Raw genomic sequence first — 17,879 nt, forward strand, 5'->3', positions numbered from 1 at the left:
TATTTCAAAAATAACAAAAGAACTCAAATGTTCTGCAACTTTTTCCCCTGATTTTTATCTATTCCAGGATCTCTTCACTGGGAGGGTGAAGGGGATTGGTAAGAAAGATGATGGATTGTATCTACTAATATCTCAAACTTGTATCTACTAGTATCTCAAACTACTCAAAGATGTCTAAATAAGAATTTGGATATAAGAGTCAATGAAGCTGCTGAGAAGACTAATTGTGACATAGTACTGTGGCATAAGAGATCTGGACACGTGTCTATAGGTGTTCTTAAGAAAATTTTACCTGCTAGTTTACTGCATATTTAAGAATGTATTGCTAAATGCACTGTTAGTCCCCATGCAAAACAAGTTAGACTGCCTTTTCCTTCTAGCCATATTAAAAGTACTAGTATGTTTGATATGATTCATGTAGATGTTTGGGGACCTTATAAAACTACAACCTTTGATGGCAACAAGTATTTTCTAACTGTGGTTGATGAATTTATAAGAATGAGTTGGTTATTTCTGCTTAAGTTGAAATCTGATGTTTGTGTATGCTTAAAACTGTTTCTTATTTATGTCAGTACTCAATTTAATTAGTCTGTGAAAGTGATTAGAAATGACAATGGTACAGAGTTTGTTAACTATATATGTGTACAGTTGGTTCAAAATTTGGGCATAATTCATCAGAAATCTTATGTATATACCCCTCAGCAAAATGGTGTTGCTGAGAGGAAACACAGACACATATTAGAAGTCGCCATGGCCATTAGATTTCAAGGACAAATTCCTATTCGATTTTGGAGTCATTGTGTACTGGCTACTATTTATCTGATAAATGGAATGCCAAGTACTATACTCAACAATACATCTCCTTTTGAGAAGTCATAGGGGTAAGCCTAACCTCAAACACCTTAGAGTGTTAGGATGTTTATGCTATGCGAATATTGTGCAAGAACATGATAAACTAATGCCTAGAGCCAAAATGGCAGTCCACATGGGCTACTCAGAGGTTCAAAAAGGTTATATACTATATGATCTAACTAACAAGTCTTTCTTTGTTAACAGAGATGTAACATTTAGAGAAGATATTTCTCCTTTCAAGAAAGTTAAGATCAGCACACACTGTTCACTGATACCAGTTTGAGTCATATGATGATGGATGGAAGTTTATCTCCTATACAAGTTGAGACTCAACATTCAACTAATCAGAACATGAATGGTTCTCAAAATCAGACATCTGATCCATCAAGAGAGACGAATCAACTATTTACTGAACCTATACAAGCTGACCTCAGACAAGAGGACTTGCTACAAGTTGAACCTATACAAGCTAATCCACAGGAAGATCATGATCATGAACCTGCTCCTATAGTGCAGCAGAATGAGATACAACCTATACTGCAAGAAGAAGTACAACATGAACAATAAAATAGAGCTTCAAGTAGAGTCAAATATCCTTCCATTTGGATGAAGGATTTTGTCTCATTGAATATTCATAGGGATACTCCATTTGCTTTATACATATACCATGAATATGAGAATCTGTCTTAGAAGCATCAAGCTTACGTTGCAGCTTTCTCTTTAGTCACTGAACCATCAAGTTACAATCAAGCTATTAAAGATCCTAGATAGGTCACAACTATGAAAGAAGAAATTTCAGCATTAGAGACCAATAATACATGTACATTACTACACTTCCAGAAGGCAAAAAACCAATAGGTTGTAAGTGGATTTACAAAGTCAAATACAAAGCTACATGTGAAGTGGAAAAGTTTAAGGCAAGGCTAGTTGCCAAGGGGTATAGTCAACAAGAGGGAATTGACTACCAAGAAACATTTTCCCCTGTGGTCAAGATGGTTGCTGTTAGAACCATTCTTTCACTAGTTGCATAAAGAAGTGGCATATACACCAAATGGATGTGCATAATGCCTTCCTATAAGGAGACTTGAACGATGAAATTTACATGGACATGCCTCAAGGATTTTCAAGTCAGGAGGAGTACAAAGTATGCAGACTTGTAAAGTCCTTGATGGGCTTAAGCAAGCTCCAAGACAATGGAATGCAAAGCTATGTGAGGCATTATCGGTTCACACAAAGTCAGTTTGATCATTCTCTTTTTATCAGGAAAAAACCAGTGAAGGAATGACAATAGTATTGGTGTATGTAGATGGTATGTTAATCACTGGGAATAATCTGAAGTTGATTCAAGAAACAAAAGAGTCACTGAACAAAGCATTTAAAATGAAGGACTTAGGAGAACTCAAATATTTTCTTGATATTCAGTTTGCCAGACTAGAGAAGGGAATTTTAATGAACCAAAGAAAATATTGTCTTGAGCTTATTGCAGAAGCTGGCCTGTCAGCAACCAAACCTATCACAACCCCTATAGACATCAACATGAAGCTCGCATCCAAACAGTATGATGATCAGACTGAAGGAAACTCAAAAAGAGTAAGTGACCCTCTAGTAGATGTAAATGCATGTCAAAGGCTCATTGCCAAAGTGCTATATCTTACTGTAACAAGGCCTGACATATCCTTTAGTGTACAATCACTAAGCCAGCTCCTCCAACTACCTAAGAAATCTCATATGGAAGCAGCTCCGAGGGTGGTTAAATACATCAAGAACCAACCAGGAGAAGGGATACTCTTATCAAGTAAACAATTCAACACAATTACTGCATACTGTGATGCAGACTGGGCAGCATGCTCTCTTACTAGGAAATCAGTGTCTGGTTTTTTAATCAAGCTTGGTGAATCATTAGTGCCATAGAAATAAAAAAAAACAGACCATGGTCTCTAGGAGCTCTGTAGAATTTGAGCATAGATGCTTGGCAACAACAGTTGCAGAATTGGTTTGGCTACTTGGACTATTGAAGGAAGTTGGTGTAGAAATTCAAGGACCAGTTGATGTTTATTGTGATAGTAAAGCAGCAATCCAAATTGCTGCTAATCCAGTTTACCATGAGCTTACAAAACATATTGAAATCGACTGTCATTTCATTAGAGAGAAAATTCAGCAAGGCATGATCACCACCAACTACCTGGCTTCTCAGGATCAGCCAGCAGACGTTCTTACCAAAGATTTAAATTAACAAAGTTCAGCATCAATATTTAAACTCCAAACTAGGTGTACTGAATATTTTTCCTCCACCTAGTTTGAGGGGGAGTGTAAAATAGTATTAAGGGTAAAATAGTCTTTTTCTATATACTGAATTAGTTAAAGAAGTAGTTAGATTAGAAGTTAATTATCTTCCTAAATACAGTTAGTAGTTCAACTGTATATAAACCTGTTGTACATCATTTTCAATTCACAAGTTCAATATACAGATTCATTATTCTTTCTCTATCCTCTCTTTATTCTTGAATTCACACCATTAATACCAGATCACATCATCAATCATTAATTACCGTCTCTATCACTGCTCTATCATCAATTCTTCTTCCCTTCTAGGTTCAATTAAGTTCTTGGTGTAGTTTATTAATATTCGAAAAGGTACAAAGAGGGGGGTATAAAGTCCTACCGGCTTCACCGTCAATTTGTATTGCTGACAAGCGACAACAATTACAGAGACAATACCTCATGTCACATTCTTCACTTGTAACTTTAAACATAACTAAGTTAATTTGCTGATTTAATGATAGATGGAGGTAAATATTAAAAGATTTGCCAATCTGAAAATGTATGTTTAAAGTTTAAAGTTTGAAGCTTCTTCTCTTGACAGATTTTAATTCAGTTAGCTTATGAAAGAATTTAATTTTTTTTTTCCAGTACTTTCCATCATACCAAAATTTTTACTATTAAACTCCAAAAAACTTTACGAATAGATTTTAAAGAAGAGCATTTTTAACTACATATATTATATTGAAGAAATCTTACTGCACGCCAAAGGTAGTCCAAGTTAGCAATATTCTCAGACAATACCACTAACGAATTAAAAGTTTATAAAAGAACATCCAGTTAATACTTTCTGTTAAATTTTCTTTTGCTCCTCTCTCATGAATGTGGTCGATGAGTATATTGTAATTCGGACTGTCACCAAGATGCAGATATACCTGGTTGGTCATGATTTTAATTCGTAGTCTATCACAATTAGCTTTTGGACATTCTAAAACCATACTCGTATCCAAAAACTATCAACGGATTCCAATTTTTTCTCTAATTTCGGGTATTAGAAAAATCTTCAAGACCACAAAAAAAAGAAGAATATGCGTAATGTGAAAGACCCTGAAACGTCATAGATCTCGAACTTTCGTTGAGAAATAATGAAAGAGCAAGTGGCAGTGGCACTTAAGAAGTAATAACTGGACCCATGTGAATGTCAACGATGGAACATGTTCCATAATTTTGATCCCTCGTGGCCTAAAAATCCATTCCTTAATCATTAATTCTGCCACTAACATTACATTAGCCATAATAATTTTAAAATTAATGTAGAAAAATATCAACTGATAAAAGGGGTTAGTAATCATGATTGACTAAAAGTCTTCCTCTAGCTGGTCTACACCTCATCATCCCTTGATTTCACTTTATTAGTCAACATGTGATTAGTGGTGGACTCATATGGTCATTACATTATTAATGCATGGGAAAAAAATAATGATAAGAGTAGAAGAAAAGGTTTTGGAAACAATATGAATAAGCTGGAATGTTCCAAGTGACATTCAAATAATCAAGAGATAAAGATTCAAACAGTGATACACGAGATCGAATTTCTATAACCATGGTCATTCTTTTCTATTTCCACCTAACTATTTCAAAGTAAGAATATATTGGAACATTTAAAATAATCTTCATGTGGAATATATTTGAGTATATGAACAAAGGCCGTTTCTGCCAATTAGCCTTTAAGAGAGCACAAGTCCTACTACTATTTACAGTTTACACCGATGTTTAACAGCATTATTCCATTAAAAAGGCGGTCTTATTTCTTATAGCTGCAATACATCATTCAAAGAAAACCTAGGGTGTGTTATCTAGGATTTTAGGACATGGGTGCACTATTAAAGAAAGGAAAAACAATATATATAACTTAGCTTTCAACCAAGTGCACCACTAAGTCTTTTGTAACATGCGTGCCATAAAGTAATATTAGATATATATTTTAAAATTATACACATAATATACCGAGTTTAATGAGGTGACCATGGATTCACGCAGCCCTTCTTTTACATAGAAATCCGCACTGGTTGGAGGGTCTGATGGAGACAATAAATGTGGAATGCCACTATGAAACTTGTTTTTCCTACTTCCAATAGGAAAGTCATTTTATTTTAAGGAACTTGTTTTCCTAGATAAAATACTTTCAACAAAATTTGACCAACCAAACATGGGAAAATAAAAAAAACTCCTCCATACCAACCATACCCTAAGTTTCATTTTTATGATTTTTTTTTAAAAAAAATCAAAAAATAAAAGCAAAAGGTCAATAATGATTGGTCAAGTTGTTTCTACAGTTCGCACTGTGAATTAGGTAAGGTGTTAAATTCTCAGAAATCAATATGACTAAGGTATATTCTTTTTGTCTCCATCTTATATGGAAAATTATCGAATAGATTACGAGAAATTAAAAAGTTATTGTAAGTCAAATCCACCGTCAAGTGGTTAATTTGGAACGTATTAAGCTATTGTGAACTTTGAATATTTGTACTTGATTGTGATTTACAATAATTTACATGAAATTTGTACTTTACTACATCAAAAAAGAAATAAAAAATAAAAAGTTGCAGATCCAGCACATGATATCTTTTACTGAAATAAGATAACAATTATTTTAAAATTGTAATCTTCTTTTGTATTTTATACGAAAGGATTGCACATGCATGAGAAAATGATAGTCAAACATAGAATGATATAATGAACAACTACATAATTGTTCATATATTTTACTTTATTTTCATTACACTATGGGGCCGTTAGGAGCGTTTATAATGTTAACAGCCTATAAAACAACTGAGTTTTAATTCTTATCACTCAAGTTGCAAAAAGCTTTAAACAGTCACACGTAAATCTATACATACTGACAACTACTAATTGGTACTATTATAATGTAAATTACATTTCTGATAAATCTTCACATGTCCATTTATAAACTTAAATTCTAAAAAAGTCTGTAAGATTTTAAATGATAATATTTTTTCCTTTTCTCTATTATTTTCTTTACTTGTACCAAAACTCGAAGACCCAAGATGAGAATTATATGTATAAGTAGGGCTGAGCATAAATACCTAAAATCGAAAAATCGGACCGAGTAGAACTAATTCAGTTTCGTTTTTTTTTTATATAATAAATTCGGTGTTCGGTTTGGTGTTCCGTTCCGGGTCATGATTCTTCGGTATTTTTTTTGAATATAATTTTTTTTTACAACATCGCATCATACAGATCGCAGTCCACTCTCTCAACCCCAAATTAATTTATCCAAGTCCATCCCTATAGACCCACCCTAATTTCATTTCACCTAACCTACAACAATGAACATTGAACACAATTGATCTTTATATTCCAGTAACCTTTGTTTTGGTTTTGCATTAAACCAAAAACCAAACCGAACTTTGAAAAAATTGAACCAAAGAACCGAACGCCAACCCCTATGTATAAGTAGAGAGAAAAAAGAAGAATTTCCAAACAAAAGAAGCAAGAAAATTATCTCACATACAACACACAATTTTTAGGTAAACATTTACTCGTACCTAATTTTTATCATGATTAATTAATAAATTAAGGTAAGAATATGTATTAGCAATTATGACTTAGTAATAATGTATTTGAAGACATATCATATATTTCAATTTGTTTGTCTTGCTTTATTTTTTAGTTTGTTTTAAAAGAATTTCTCTTTCTTAATTTGGCAACTCTTTAATTTCAACATTCCACATAACATGTTTGTTGAATGATATTAAGTATATAAAGGGCAGAAATGTAATTTCATTATATAAGTTGTTAAGAAGTAGTTAAAGTTGTTAATTAGCTACTTAGTGGATTAGTTAGTTGAGAGTAGTCGGTTCAAAAAGATATATATATATATATATATATATATATATATATATATATATATATATATATATATATATATATATATCATTAGTTGTAATATACAAGTTTTATATCATTACTTCATCAATGAAATATACATCAATTAACTCTCAATTTCATCTCTCTTTCTTCTCCATTATGATATCGATTATCCACAGTTCTTAGCTTCTTGTTGTTTAGTGTTAACATTGATTATGTAATCTGTAGATTACTACATAGTATCAGAGCGGGTTACAATTTCGTTCAATTGAAAGCTCCGTCAATCAATTCTTGAGTGAAATCACTCGTTTTCTTCAAAATCTTACTTCCGCTTCATAAACTCGAATGAAAAAATATGGATGCCAATGGAAATCCGTTGAATCCCGAGAATGGAGTACCAAATTCGAGTATGACGGGAGTTCTTTTCAAGCAATCGGGCTTCGGGATCGATTACACCCATCCTCTGTTCCTTTCACCATCTGATGTGAGTGAAATTCAGATTATTTCTCCAATTGACAGGTATCAAGAATTTTTCTATTGGTTTAGATCAATTACGCTTTTGCTTGTAGAAATAACTAGGCTTAGTTAATGGTATGCGTAGTGTTAAAAGTATCCCGAAGTAATTGGGAGAGGGTAAACACTATGTACTCTCTTGGATGATGAATTTTGTGTGAAAATGAGTCTTCGGGGTATTATGTATGCTTCTAATGCTCAAGGGAGGAATTAATTGAGAGATTTAGTAAAGTAGATGGCTTAAGAACTTACAATTTGCATAAAGAAATTGCTACCATTACTCAAGGAACCTCTACTGTTTCTGCATATTTCTCAAGATTGAAAAATCTTTGGGAAGAATTTGATGCATTGGTACCTGCACCGGGTTGTAATTGTCCTAAGTCTAAGGATTTTATTGCACATCTTCAGAAATTAAAGCTTTTTCAGTTCTTAATGGGTCTTAATGATTCTTATGGTCAAGCTAGAAGCCAAATTCTTATGATGTGCCCTTTACCTTCCATAAACCAAGCCTACTCAATGGTTGTTAGTGATAAAGGACAGAAGTCTGTTGCTTCTAATTTTGGTGTGGTAGGAATCAACGCTTCTGCCAATTTGGGAAATCTGGATATAGCGATGTACTCTAGAAATGGTAATAACTATCAAACTGGTAATAACTATCAGAATGGTGGTGGTAACAATGGTAACAATAATGGCTTTCAGAATCAAAGATTCAAGAAGAATTTTTATTCTGGTTTAGTGTGTGATTACTATAAATGCAAGGGTCATAGTAGAGAGACTTGCTACAAGCTGGTTGGATATCTGTCAGACTTTAAGTCAAAGAAGAAAAATGGTTCTACTAATGGTGAAGCTTATAATGTGGTTGGTGAGATGAGTTCTGAGACATCAAAGAATGATGGTACACAAAGCTTTGGAGTAGGAACTTTGATTCAGACTTCTGCTGCAAATTAGTTTGGACAAAATCAATCTCAAATGTTTGCTGGAGAAACCTCTCATGGTAATCAAGCTAGTTCAAGTGGAGGTGGTCAAATGAATGAAGTGGGAGGCATGATGATGTAGAGATGCTTAAATATACAACTTGCTAAATAATTTTGGTTTACATCCGCATACGCTTTATGTCACAAGTTTGTGAAGATGCAGCACTAGATGTTGTATCTGCACATACAGAAGAGAGTCTGAAACATATGGCTTGTGTAGCACCAAATGCCTCTGAATGGATCATTGACACAGGGGCCACAAATCATATGACATCAGACATAACCTTATTAAATACAAATTCTATTAAAGATCCTATCAGATCAAAGAAAGTACATTTACCAAATGGCAATACAGTACTAGTAAAACATACTGGTGAAAGTACTATTTCTCCAAGAAGTACAATTTCTAATGTTTTTTACATACCTCAGTTTGCCTACAATTTACTCTCAGTTTCAAAATTAACAAAAGAACTGCAATGCTGTGCTTCCTTTTATCCTGACTTTTGTCTTTTGCAGGATCTCTTTACTGGGAGGGTGAAGGAGATTGGTAAAGAAGAAGAAGGCTTATATCTTCTATTAAATCAACATAATGGAAGACATATCAGTTTAGCTGTACAAAATCATAAATCTGAGATTGCATCCGAGGATATCATTCTTTGGCATCAAAGGCTTAGACACATTTCTTCTGTAGTCTTAAACAAATTACTTTCTAGTAGTTTACAGTCTATCAAAATAAAAGTTGATAAGTGTATGTCCTCGTGCAAATGTGACAACGTTACCTTTTCCTTCTAGTAATATTCCTGTTTGGATTTACTTCATGTAGGCTTGTGGGGACCTTATGAAATTGCAACTTTTGATGGCAATAGATTTTTTCTTACTGTTGTGGATGACTATTCTAGATTCACATGGATATTCTTGTTAAAACATAAGTCTGATGTGTGTGTTTGTTCACAACACTTTTTTGGTATGCTACGAAATCGCCTTTGATAAAACAGTGAAAATTATAAGGACTGATAATGGTACTGAGTTTGTCAACTCAGTGTGTGATGGTTTGTTTAAACAATTAGGCCGCACCAAAGAATTAGATGTATACCCTCAAAGAAATGGGTGTTGCTGAGAGGAAACATGCATATATTTTAGAAGTAACAAGGGCCATTAGATTTCAAGGGAAAATACCTATAGAACGGGAGACACCGTGTCCGTGTCGTTTATATTATTAATAATGGTTCTAAATAATGTGTCACCTTATGAAAGAATGTATCATAGGCAACCTAGTTTAAGGCATTTGAGAGTATTAGGTAGTTTATGCTATGCCAAGGATATGACTAAGTTTGACTTTATACGTCATAATACGGGTTATTCTAATCGAAGGGTTATATACTATATGATCTCATTAATTTCGTGTTCTTTGTTAATAGGGATGTAGTATTTCAAGAAAATGTTTATGTTCAACCTTTATTTCGAATAACACCAAGACACCGAGAGCCGGTTCAATAAAACAAATAGATTTACCTACTGATTTAGTTGTTGATCAAAGTGTGATTTCTATACCTTCTAACTTACAAGAGGATATTTTAATCGACCATCAACATCTCATATCAACGATTCGCAACATCCTCCATGGATTATCAAATGTATAATGACGTAGAGAGAAAAAAGCGTCACCAAGCTCCTTAGAATTCTCACAAGCTTCAAAGTCAACAAAAGAAGCAAGAAAATTATGTGTCGGCTAAAGACTTTGTGTCACATATAATAGACAATAGTCTTTAGGATTAAATGTGAGTTATGATAATCTGAGTGCCAAGTATCAAGCCTAATTTTTAAGATCATGATTAATTAATAAATTAAGAAAATAACAATACTTGGGAAATTGTATTAGCAAGTATAAGGCTAATAGTAATAATGTATTTGTACTACTAAGAAACATATGCGGTTACAAACACCGTTTTTGTCATTGGCAAGATCGAAATTTGGCACATTTATCAATTGATGTTACAATGTCTTGCGATTTATTTATTTGGCGAAACTTAGTTTGTTTTGAGAAAGGATTAGCAATAGACCGGTCTATGGCTTTTCAGGGCAAGGAATGCCAAATTATCAGATGCTTTGATCAGTTTTAAGTTCAAACAAAGTCCATTTGATCATTTTGTGTTCACTAAACAATCAGAGAAAGGAACAGTCATCTGGTATTGAAAATCACAAAATTAATCGAGGAAACATTATTAAGCAAGGCTTTCAAGATGAAAGATTATGCGAGTTGAAATATTTCTTAGGCATTGAGTTTGCCAGGTCAAAAATGGGAACTACAATGCATCAAGGGAAATATGCACTATAATTGGTGTATAAGGCAAGACTATCAGGTACAAAACCAGCCTGTACTCCTATTGATACAAACCTAAAGCTAACTTCTCAAGTTTATGATGATTTTCTAAGGAAGAATGGAGAAAAGGTCATGGAAGATCCTCCAGTTGATCAAATAGTGTATCAAAGACTGATTGGCAAGTTACTTTACTTGACAGTAACTAGGCCTGGCATAACATTTGGAGTGCAAACTCTTAGTCAGTTCTTACAAAGTCCCAAAAGTCTCACATGATGCGGCTTTCAGATCATACATCAAACATCGCCCAAAATGGTCAGGATCAAGCATATTGTGACAATATTGTGAAGATAAGAGACTCACTTATTTCACGAAAGTCTTTTTTCAAAGAGCTCCGTGCGTAGCCCTAATTTGGATTCTTGGCTTTAAGGTTAGGAAATAAATTCATAAGCGACAAGTCGACGTATACGGACGAATAATCCGTGTTTCATGAAAGAACAAAACACATCGAGATTGACTGTCACTTTGTTAGGGAGAAAATACAACAAGGGTTGATTACTATCGGTACCAAATGAGTAGAGATATTTTGACAAAACGTAGGTAATTAAGTAGATATTTTGAAAAAAAATTAATGAATATTTAAGTCCAAACTAGGTGTTCTTGATATATTTACACCTACTTTGAATGATATTAAGTATCGTAAATGTAATTTCATTATTAAGTTGTTAAGTAGTTTAAGTTGTTAATTAGCTACTTAGATTAGTTATAATCGGTTAAGCTGAAAAAGAGATATATATATATCATCTCATTAGCTGTAATATACAAATTTTATATCATTACTTCATCAATGAAATATACATCAATTAACTCTCAATTTCATCTCTCTTTCTTCCCCATTATGATATCGATTATCCACAGTTCTTAGCTTCTTGTTGTTTGGTGTTAACATCGATTCTGTAATCTGTAGATTACTACAATGTTTAAAAATCACAAAATTAAAGAACATTTTGGTATATTATACGTATATTTAATTTAAGAGCCACAAGATTCAGAAGCCCCACTCTCCGATCCAAAATAGTTGAATTTTCGGGGTGTGACATACCTCCTGAAGAAAGTTAATCAATTACACTAATCAAATGGTTATTTGACAATATTACCTTTTTTCCCCTAGTTTTTTTTTAAAATAAAATAGTCAGCATTGAGATTGAAAAATCCATTAGAGAGAAGGGTAATTTAAAAAAAAAAAAAAAATAACCTTTTTGAACTTTTAAAAATTCATTTATTTTGAATAAAAAAAATATTTAATTTCATAAACTCCTCATCCGGTCAAACTAAGACAATCAAATTAAAAGGGAAAGACTATTTATTATGATCGGAATATACGCGGAATAGAGTTGAGTTTTTTATCCATTTTTTTATGTATATGTAAATAGGCTTAGCTAGCTCTTGCTACTGTTGTTTATAAATACGTTATGTGTACTTAGAATACTACTGAAAAGTTGCTTTTTCTTCCCCTGCTCCTACTTCTAGTCTGTATTCATCAATACAAAATCTCTGAGACCTTTTTACCTGTTTTACGGTCACTTTCGCCGCCTTTGTGAATCGTCTCTGTGACTATAAATATTAAATCAACTGCATTTAAGTGCCCTTTTGAATTATTAGTTGAGATTTTTGTTGTTGCAATTATTATTGAGCTACATTAATTTCTCCTTCTCTGTTCTGTCAATTCTTGAAATGGAGCAATCTTCGAAACTTGTTTTTTTATCTCTCTCTTCTCTGCTTCTCAGTGTAAATTGAGTTGTAATAGAGCTCTCTTTTGTTTTTACCTTTGAGGAAACAAAACATAAAGAATAGCTCAAAGGAGAAGTTTTTTTGGCTTCTTGCACAGGACATCTGGTTTCAAGAAAGAGACATCTCAAAACAAGGTATTTGAAGAAAGTGGGAAAATGGTTTTATGTTGTTGTTTTTTATATTTTATTTTATTTTACATTCTTTTTCTGGAGGTGGTTTTTTTTCTTTATTTTTGGATCTAGGGAATTCTTGGAAAGTAGTTCTAGTATTTTTTGGGGGTTGGTGTATTCTTTTTTGTCTTATTTTCTATTTTTTGTGTGTGTTTGCAGATCTGCAAGAATTTAGACGTTTTATTTGCAAATTAAAATGTATCCACACAAGCAAGGAGAGGAAGCTATTGTGTCAAATTTCAATGAAACCGATCATGATGGGGAAGTTGAGAAATCAGAAGAAGATCAGTCCATTTTCAATCTCAAAAGTCTCTTCTGGCATGGTGGTTCTGTTTGGGATGCTTGGTTCAGTTGTGCATCTAATCAAGTGAGAACTAAACTATAGTATTATTTTTTTATTCTTTTTATGATTGTTTAGTAAATATATGTGTATTCTTAATTTCATTTGTTTTTAACAGGTTGCTCAAGTGCTGTTGACACTACCATATTCATTTTCTCAACTTGGTATGGTATCAGGGATAGTGCTTCAAGTGTTTTATGGTCTTGTTGGAAGTTGGACTGCATACCTCATCAGTGTTCTCTACATAGAGTATAGAAGTAGAAAAGAGAAAGAAGGTGTTAGCTTCAAGAATCATGTCATTCAGGTAGGTATTTTTCTTATTACAAATTGGAATAACAAAGGGCTGAATTTCAGTGGGTCGTGGTAAAAAAACAAACTAATTATTCTCTTCTGATCAGTACTACCTCACTACCAGATATTTCAACTTGTAATATTCTCAGTATCTTTAAAAAAAACAAGAATCTTATGACTTGTTGCAAATAGATTTATTCATTTTACTTTGTATCTGATTTCTTTTTCAACTGGCAGTGGTTCGAAGTACTTGATGGACTACTGGGTCCTTACTGGAAAGCACTGGGGCTTGCCTTCAACTGTACTTTTCTTCTGTTTGGATCTGTCATACAACTTATTGGTTGCGCAAGGTATGGTGCTATGAACATGATCTCAATTCTTCATTTAAACAATATTTAAATCTATCAAAACTGCGATTTAAATAAAAAGATTGGCAGTGTAGTAAAAATATTTGAGACTACCAGTTTATTTTAACTTGTTGCAGAGCCGATTTTTCACGTTATTAATTAAAATCTCTCTTACTAGTGAAAGATAACTACATTTACCTATAGTTATTTCTTAAGTGGCATGATAGTCAATACTTAATTATTTTTAACTGTTATAGAAGTTAAAACTCTAATTAAAAACATTATCTTGATTATTAATTTGATGGATTTTTTTTTTAATTTGGTACAGTAACATATATTACGTCAATGATCATTTAGACAAGAGGACATGGACATATATATTTGGAGCATGTTGTGCTACCACTGTTTTTATTCCTTCTTTTCATAACTACCGGATTTGGTCTTTTCTTGGCCTTGGGATGACCACTTACACAGCATGGTACTTAACTGTTGCTGCTATAGCTCATGGCCAGGTAGATAACAGAACTCATATTTCCTAAACAATATCCACCATTTATTAATGTACTTTCAAATTTCGCTTTGCAATTTCTATAAATGGAGGGATCATTTATATGTTATTATAGGTTGAAAATGTGCAACACTCAGCTCCAGCGAAGCTTGTGCTGTATTTCACTGGTGCCACCAATATTCTTTACACCTTTGGTGGACATGCTGTTACTGTGTAAGCTCTCATACCCAGCTCATTCTTTTTTCCGATTTTAAATGAATTTTTGTAACCATTAGTACAATTTAACCAGTTATAGAAGGTTATTTAACATTATTTTTAGTTCAATAGTTTTAACTATGGGTGATTGCATTTAATAACTTTTAAGTTACACATCTACATTACCAGAGTGAAATATTTTCCACCATCAGGTTACGTAAAAGGTAACTACAGGCAGTGGCGGAGCCACACTATGCCGAGAGTGTTCATCCGAATCCCCTCGGTGGAAAAAAAACACTGTTTTTACAAAGTTAAAATTATTTTTTATATATATATAGTAAACGTTGAATCCCCTTAGGCTTCTTCGTATATTCACTTTTTTATATTTTGAACCCCTCGGCGGAAATCCTGGCTCCGCCACTAACTACAGGTAACCACTCGAAATAAGTGGAATTAGTAACTTAATAAATAAGAAGGAACTAGTAGCATTCTACAACAAATTAAATTGTATTGAAAGCGTAAAAAGTTATTTACCGTGTCAATGGAAATGAGTTAAACTCGGGTTAAGGAATCCTGAATTTAAACTTGATGATTTCAACCTTAAGATTCTTAGCACTGAACTCATTATATTTTTTATATTATAAATTTAAAATTTAGTAAATGTTGAATTCTTAGTACTTTCTACATATGTATCTATGTTTTGCATAAAAATATATTGAGTTCGATGAACCGTACCCAATAAACTACTTCCGCCATTGGGGGACAACTATGAATTGTGTAGAATCCAATGCCAATGTTCTCCAACGTACTTATAATTACTTTAAATAATTAGAGCATATCATTAGATTCCATATTCTTGTTATGCTGTACTTGTCACTTTTCACACCCAATATAGTCATTTACTGGCATGGTTAAACTAATCTAATATCCCTTTTTGTTTATATTTAGGGAAATCATGCATGCAATGTGGAAACCCCAGAAGTTCAAGTACATTTACTTAATAGCCACACTCTACGTTTTCACCCTAACCATTCCATCAGCTGCAGCAGTCTACTGGGCATTCGGAGACCAACTTTTAAACCATAGTAACGCTTTTTCGCTTCTTCCTAAAGACGGATGGCGCGATGTTGCAGTTATATTGATGTTGATTCACCAGTTTATTACGTTCGGATTTGCTTGTACGCCGTTGTACTTTGTGTGGGAGAAGGTGATAGGGATGCATGACACTAAAAGCATATGCTTAAGGGCACTTGTTAGGTTGCCTGTTGTGATACCTATATGGTTCTTGGCTATTATTTTCCCATTCTTTGGGCCTATTAACTCTGCTGTTGGGGCTCTGTTGGTTAGTTTCACTGTCTACATCATCCCAGCTCTTGCTCATATGCTCACTTATAGAAAAGCCTCTGCTCGACAGGTAATGCATTTATTTCTATGCCTTCCGAAAATTCAAAAATTTACTCACTGTACTTTGTGCATGTATTCACAATGCTTTTGAATTAGGTCCCTTGTTACATGAGTATTTTATTTGTCTCGACATATTGTGTTATTGAAAAAAAAAAAAAAATTGGGTCTCACACGACGTTCATAAGTTGCCTGAGGATTTGTTTATGTTTGATAAGTCAGATTTGTTGACCTAAATTCTTAATTTGGGTCACAAACTCCACTTGTCAAGCAAATACAACCCTCACACAACTTGTGATAAATTTCATGAACATATAGTTAATTTATGAAACCTAAGTACGTAGATACCCTCATTTTCGTAGTTAAACTTTTATTAACGGATAAAGTAAAAGAATGTTTACACTATCAGATCATATAAATGATAATTAGCAGTAGTAACTGTTCGTAATAAATTGGACTAGTAACCTGAAAAATGAGACAGGTAACATGCCACTGCAATGAGTTAATTAAGTATATTAATAGTGTAAACAAATCTTCACACTATATGTGTAGTAGTAAATTCTTTTTAAATAAATCATGTTAATGAGGAGCTGAAGGAGAAGGGTTGCAAAAAAAAAAAAGGGTTGGGTAATGGTTAAGAGAAGGGACAGAATGGAAGCAAAGGTACAATAGAGGCATTAAAGGCTTTGATTTGGAAATATTTTGTATGGGTGGGAAGTCATTTTCATTTAGTTATCTGCCTACAGTCTCATTGTTGTATTATGTTTGAGATGAGTATATTTGTTGATGCCCCTTATGTCCCTTGAATTGACCTATTTTAAAATGTTCCATATATCATCAAATTAGAAATTTCTCCCTTCTAGAAATTGACTTGACTCATTTGTCAACCTGCTATATACCCCATCAAGTTGTACATTCTTCTTTACTAATTTTATTTATTTATAATAACGTATAATACTTTTATGTATTCAATGTAATTTGACATGCCTTGACAAATTATCCATTCTGTTCTATATCATGTAACCGATCCATGTTTAGTCTATATATTTACCTAGCTTTTAAGAAATATGATCGTGTAAATATTTTTATATTGTCAGTATATAAGACATACTCTCTTTCGTTGAATGAAAATTGCAGAATGCAGCAGAGAAGCCACCATCATTCATGCCAAGCTGGACTGTCATGTATGCCATTAACATATTTATAGTGGGCTGGGTTTTGGTTGTTGGGTTTGGGTTTGGTGGATGGGCCAGCATGAGCAATTTCATCAAACAGGTTGATACATTTGGCCTTTTTGCAAAATGTTACCAGTGCAAACCAGCAGTACCTCCGCCAAGTCTGCCACCACATTCGTCGCCTCAGGCCACTGTGCACCCCTAGATGTCGGAGAAGTCAATGGTCAAAATGTTCGATGAATATTTTTGTATTTAACCCCACATGTGTTGAGTGCTAAATTTTCTTTTTCTTTTGCTAGTGTTTTGATTTTTTTCCTTACGATATTAGATATGTGTCGGATTGCTGGTTAATTTACTATCAAAGGATAGGCTAATTAAATCAAGATATGTTAGTTTCACTCCTTTTGTCCCTCTTTTGGCGGATTAGTAAGTTATTATCCATATCTTATTTTATATGGTATATTACGATTTGATAAGTTAAATACAATAATTTTTTGTATTGCTTTAGTTTTCCAACTGTTTAAGATGCTTTACTTGAGTTGAGGGTTTATCAGAAACAACTCTCTATCTTTATGAGACATGGTAAGGACTTGCATACACCCTACTTATCTTTGGAACTACACTGGGTTTGTTCTTTTGTTATTGTTGTATAGTTTCTTAGTTCACAAATTTTGTATATTATAACATAGAATTGATGGTTCACAAGAGATTTGGCATTTGAAGGTGAACATTTTTCATCAAAATGACCCTTTTGACCCGAGATTTCTCTCAAAGTCCACCGCTTCACATGGGCTGGACGTTTCTATCACGTGCCGTTTTTTCTTCCATCTCACATGTTTAACCAGAAGCTTGAAC

The 17,879-nt window shown here is 33.3% G+C and overlaps 1 protein-coding gene across 1 annotated transcript; it reads left to right on the forward strand.

Annotated features, from left to right (window-relative positions):
• Positions 1-12,953: 12,953 nt before the first annotated feature.
• LOC132049764 (auxin transporter-like protein 4) lies at positions 12,954-17,426 on the forward strand. Its single transcript, XM_059440688.1, has 7 exons — positions 12,954-13,134; positions 13,226-13,411; positions 13,636-13,748; positions 14,074-14,257; positions 14,369-14,466; positions 15,397-15,862; positions 16,987-17,426. Exons 1-7 carry the CDS (start codon positions 12,964-12,966, stop codon positions 17,227-17,229), a joined length of 1,461 nt encoding a protein of 486 aa, XP_059296671.1. The 5' UTR covers positions 12,954-12,963; the 3' UTR covers positions 17,230-17,426.
• The last annotated feature ends 453 nt before the right edge of the window (positions 17,427-17,879 follow it).

Source organism: Lycium ferocissimum, chromosome 3 (genome assembly GCF_029784015.1).
Source record: "Lycium ferocissimum isolate CSIRO_LF1 chromosome 3, AGI_CSIRO_Lferr_CH_V1, whole genome shotgun sequence".
NCBI classification, from domain to species: Eukaryota; Viridiplantae; Streptophyta; class Magnoliopsida; order Solanales; family Solanaceae; genus Lycium; species Lycium ferocissimum.

What these genes read in the sequence shown, in the direction of transcription:
- LOC132049764 (XM_059440688.1), top strand. Translation starts at nt 12,964, where the DNA reads ATGTATCCACACAAGCAAGGAGAGGAAGCTATTGTGTCAAATTTCAAT. An exon ending in TCAAGAATCATGTCATTCAG is followed by an intron (nt 13,412 to 13,635) that starts GTAGGTATTTTT and finishes TTCAACTGGCAG; the next exon opens with TGGTTCGAAGTACTTGATGG. An exon ending in GGTGGACATGCTGTTACTGT is followed by an intron (nt 14,467 to 15,396) that starts GTAAGCTCTCAT and finishes GTTTATATTTAG; the next exon opens with GGAAATCATGCATGCAATGT.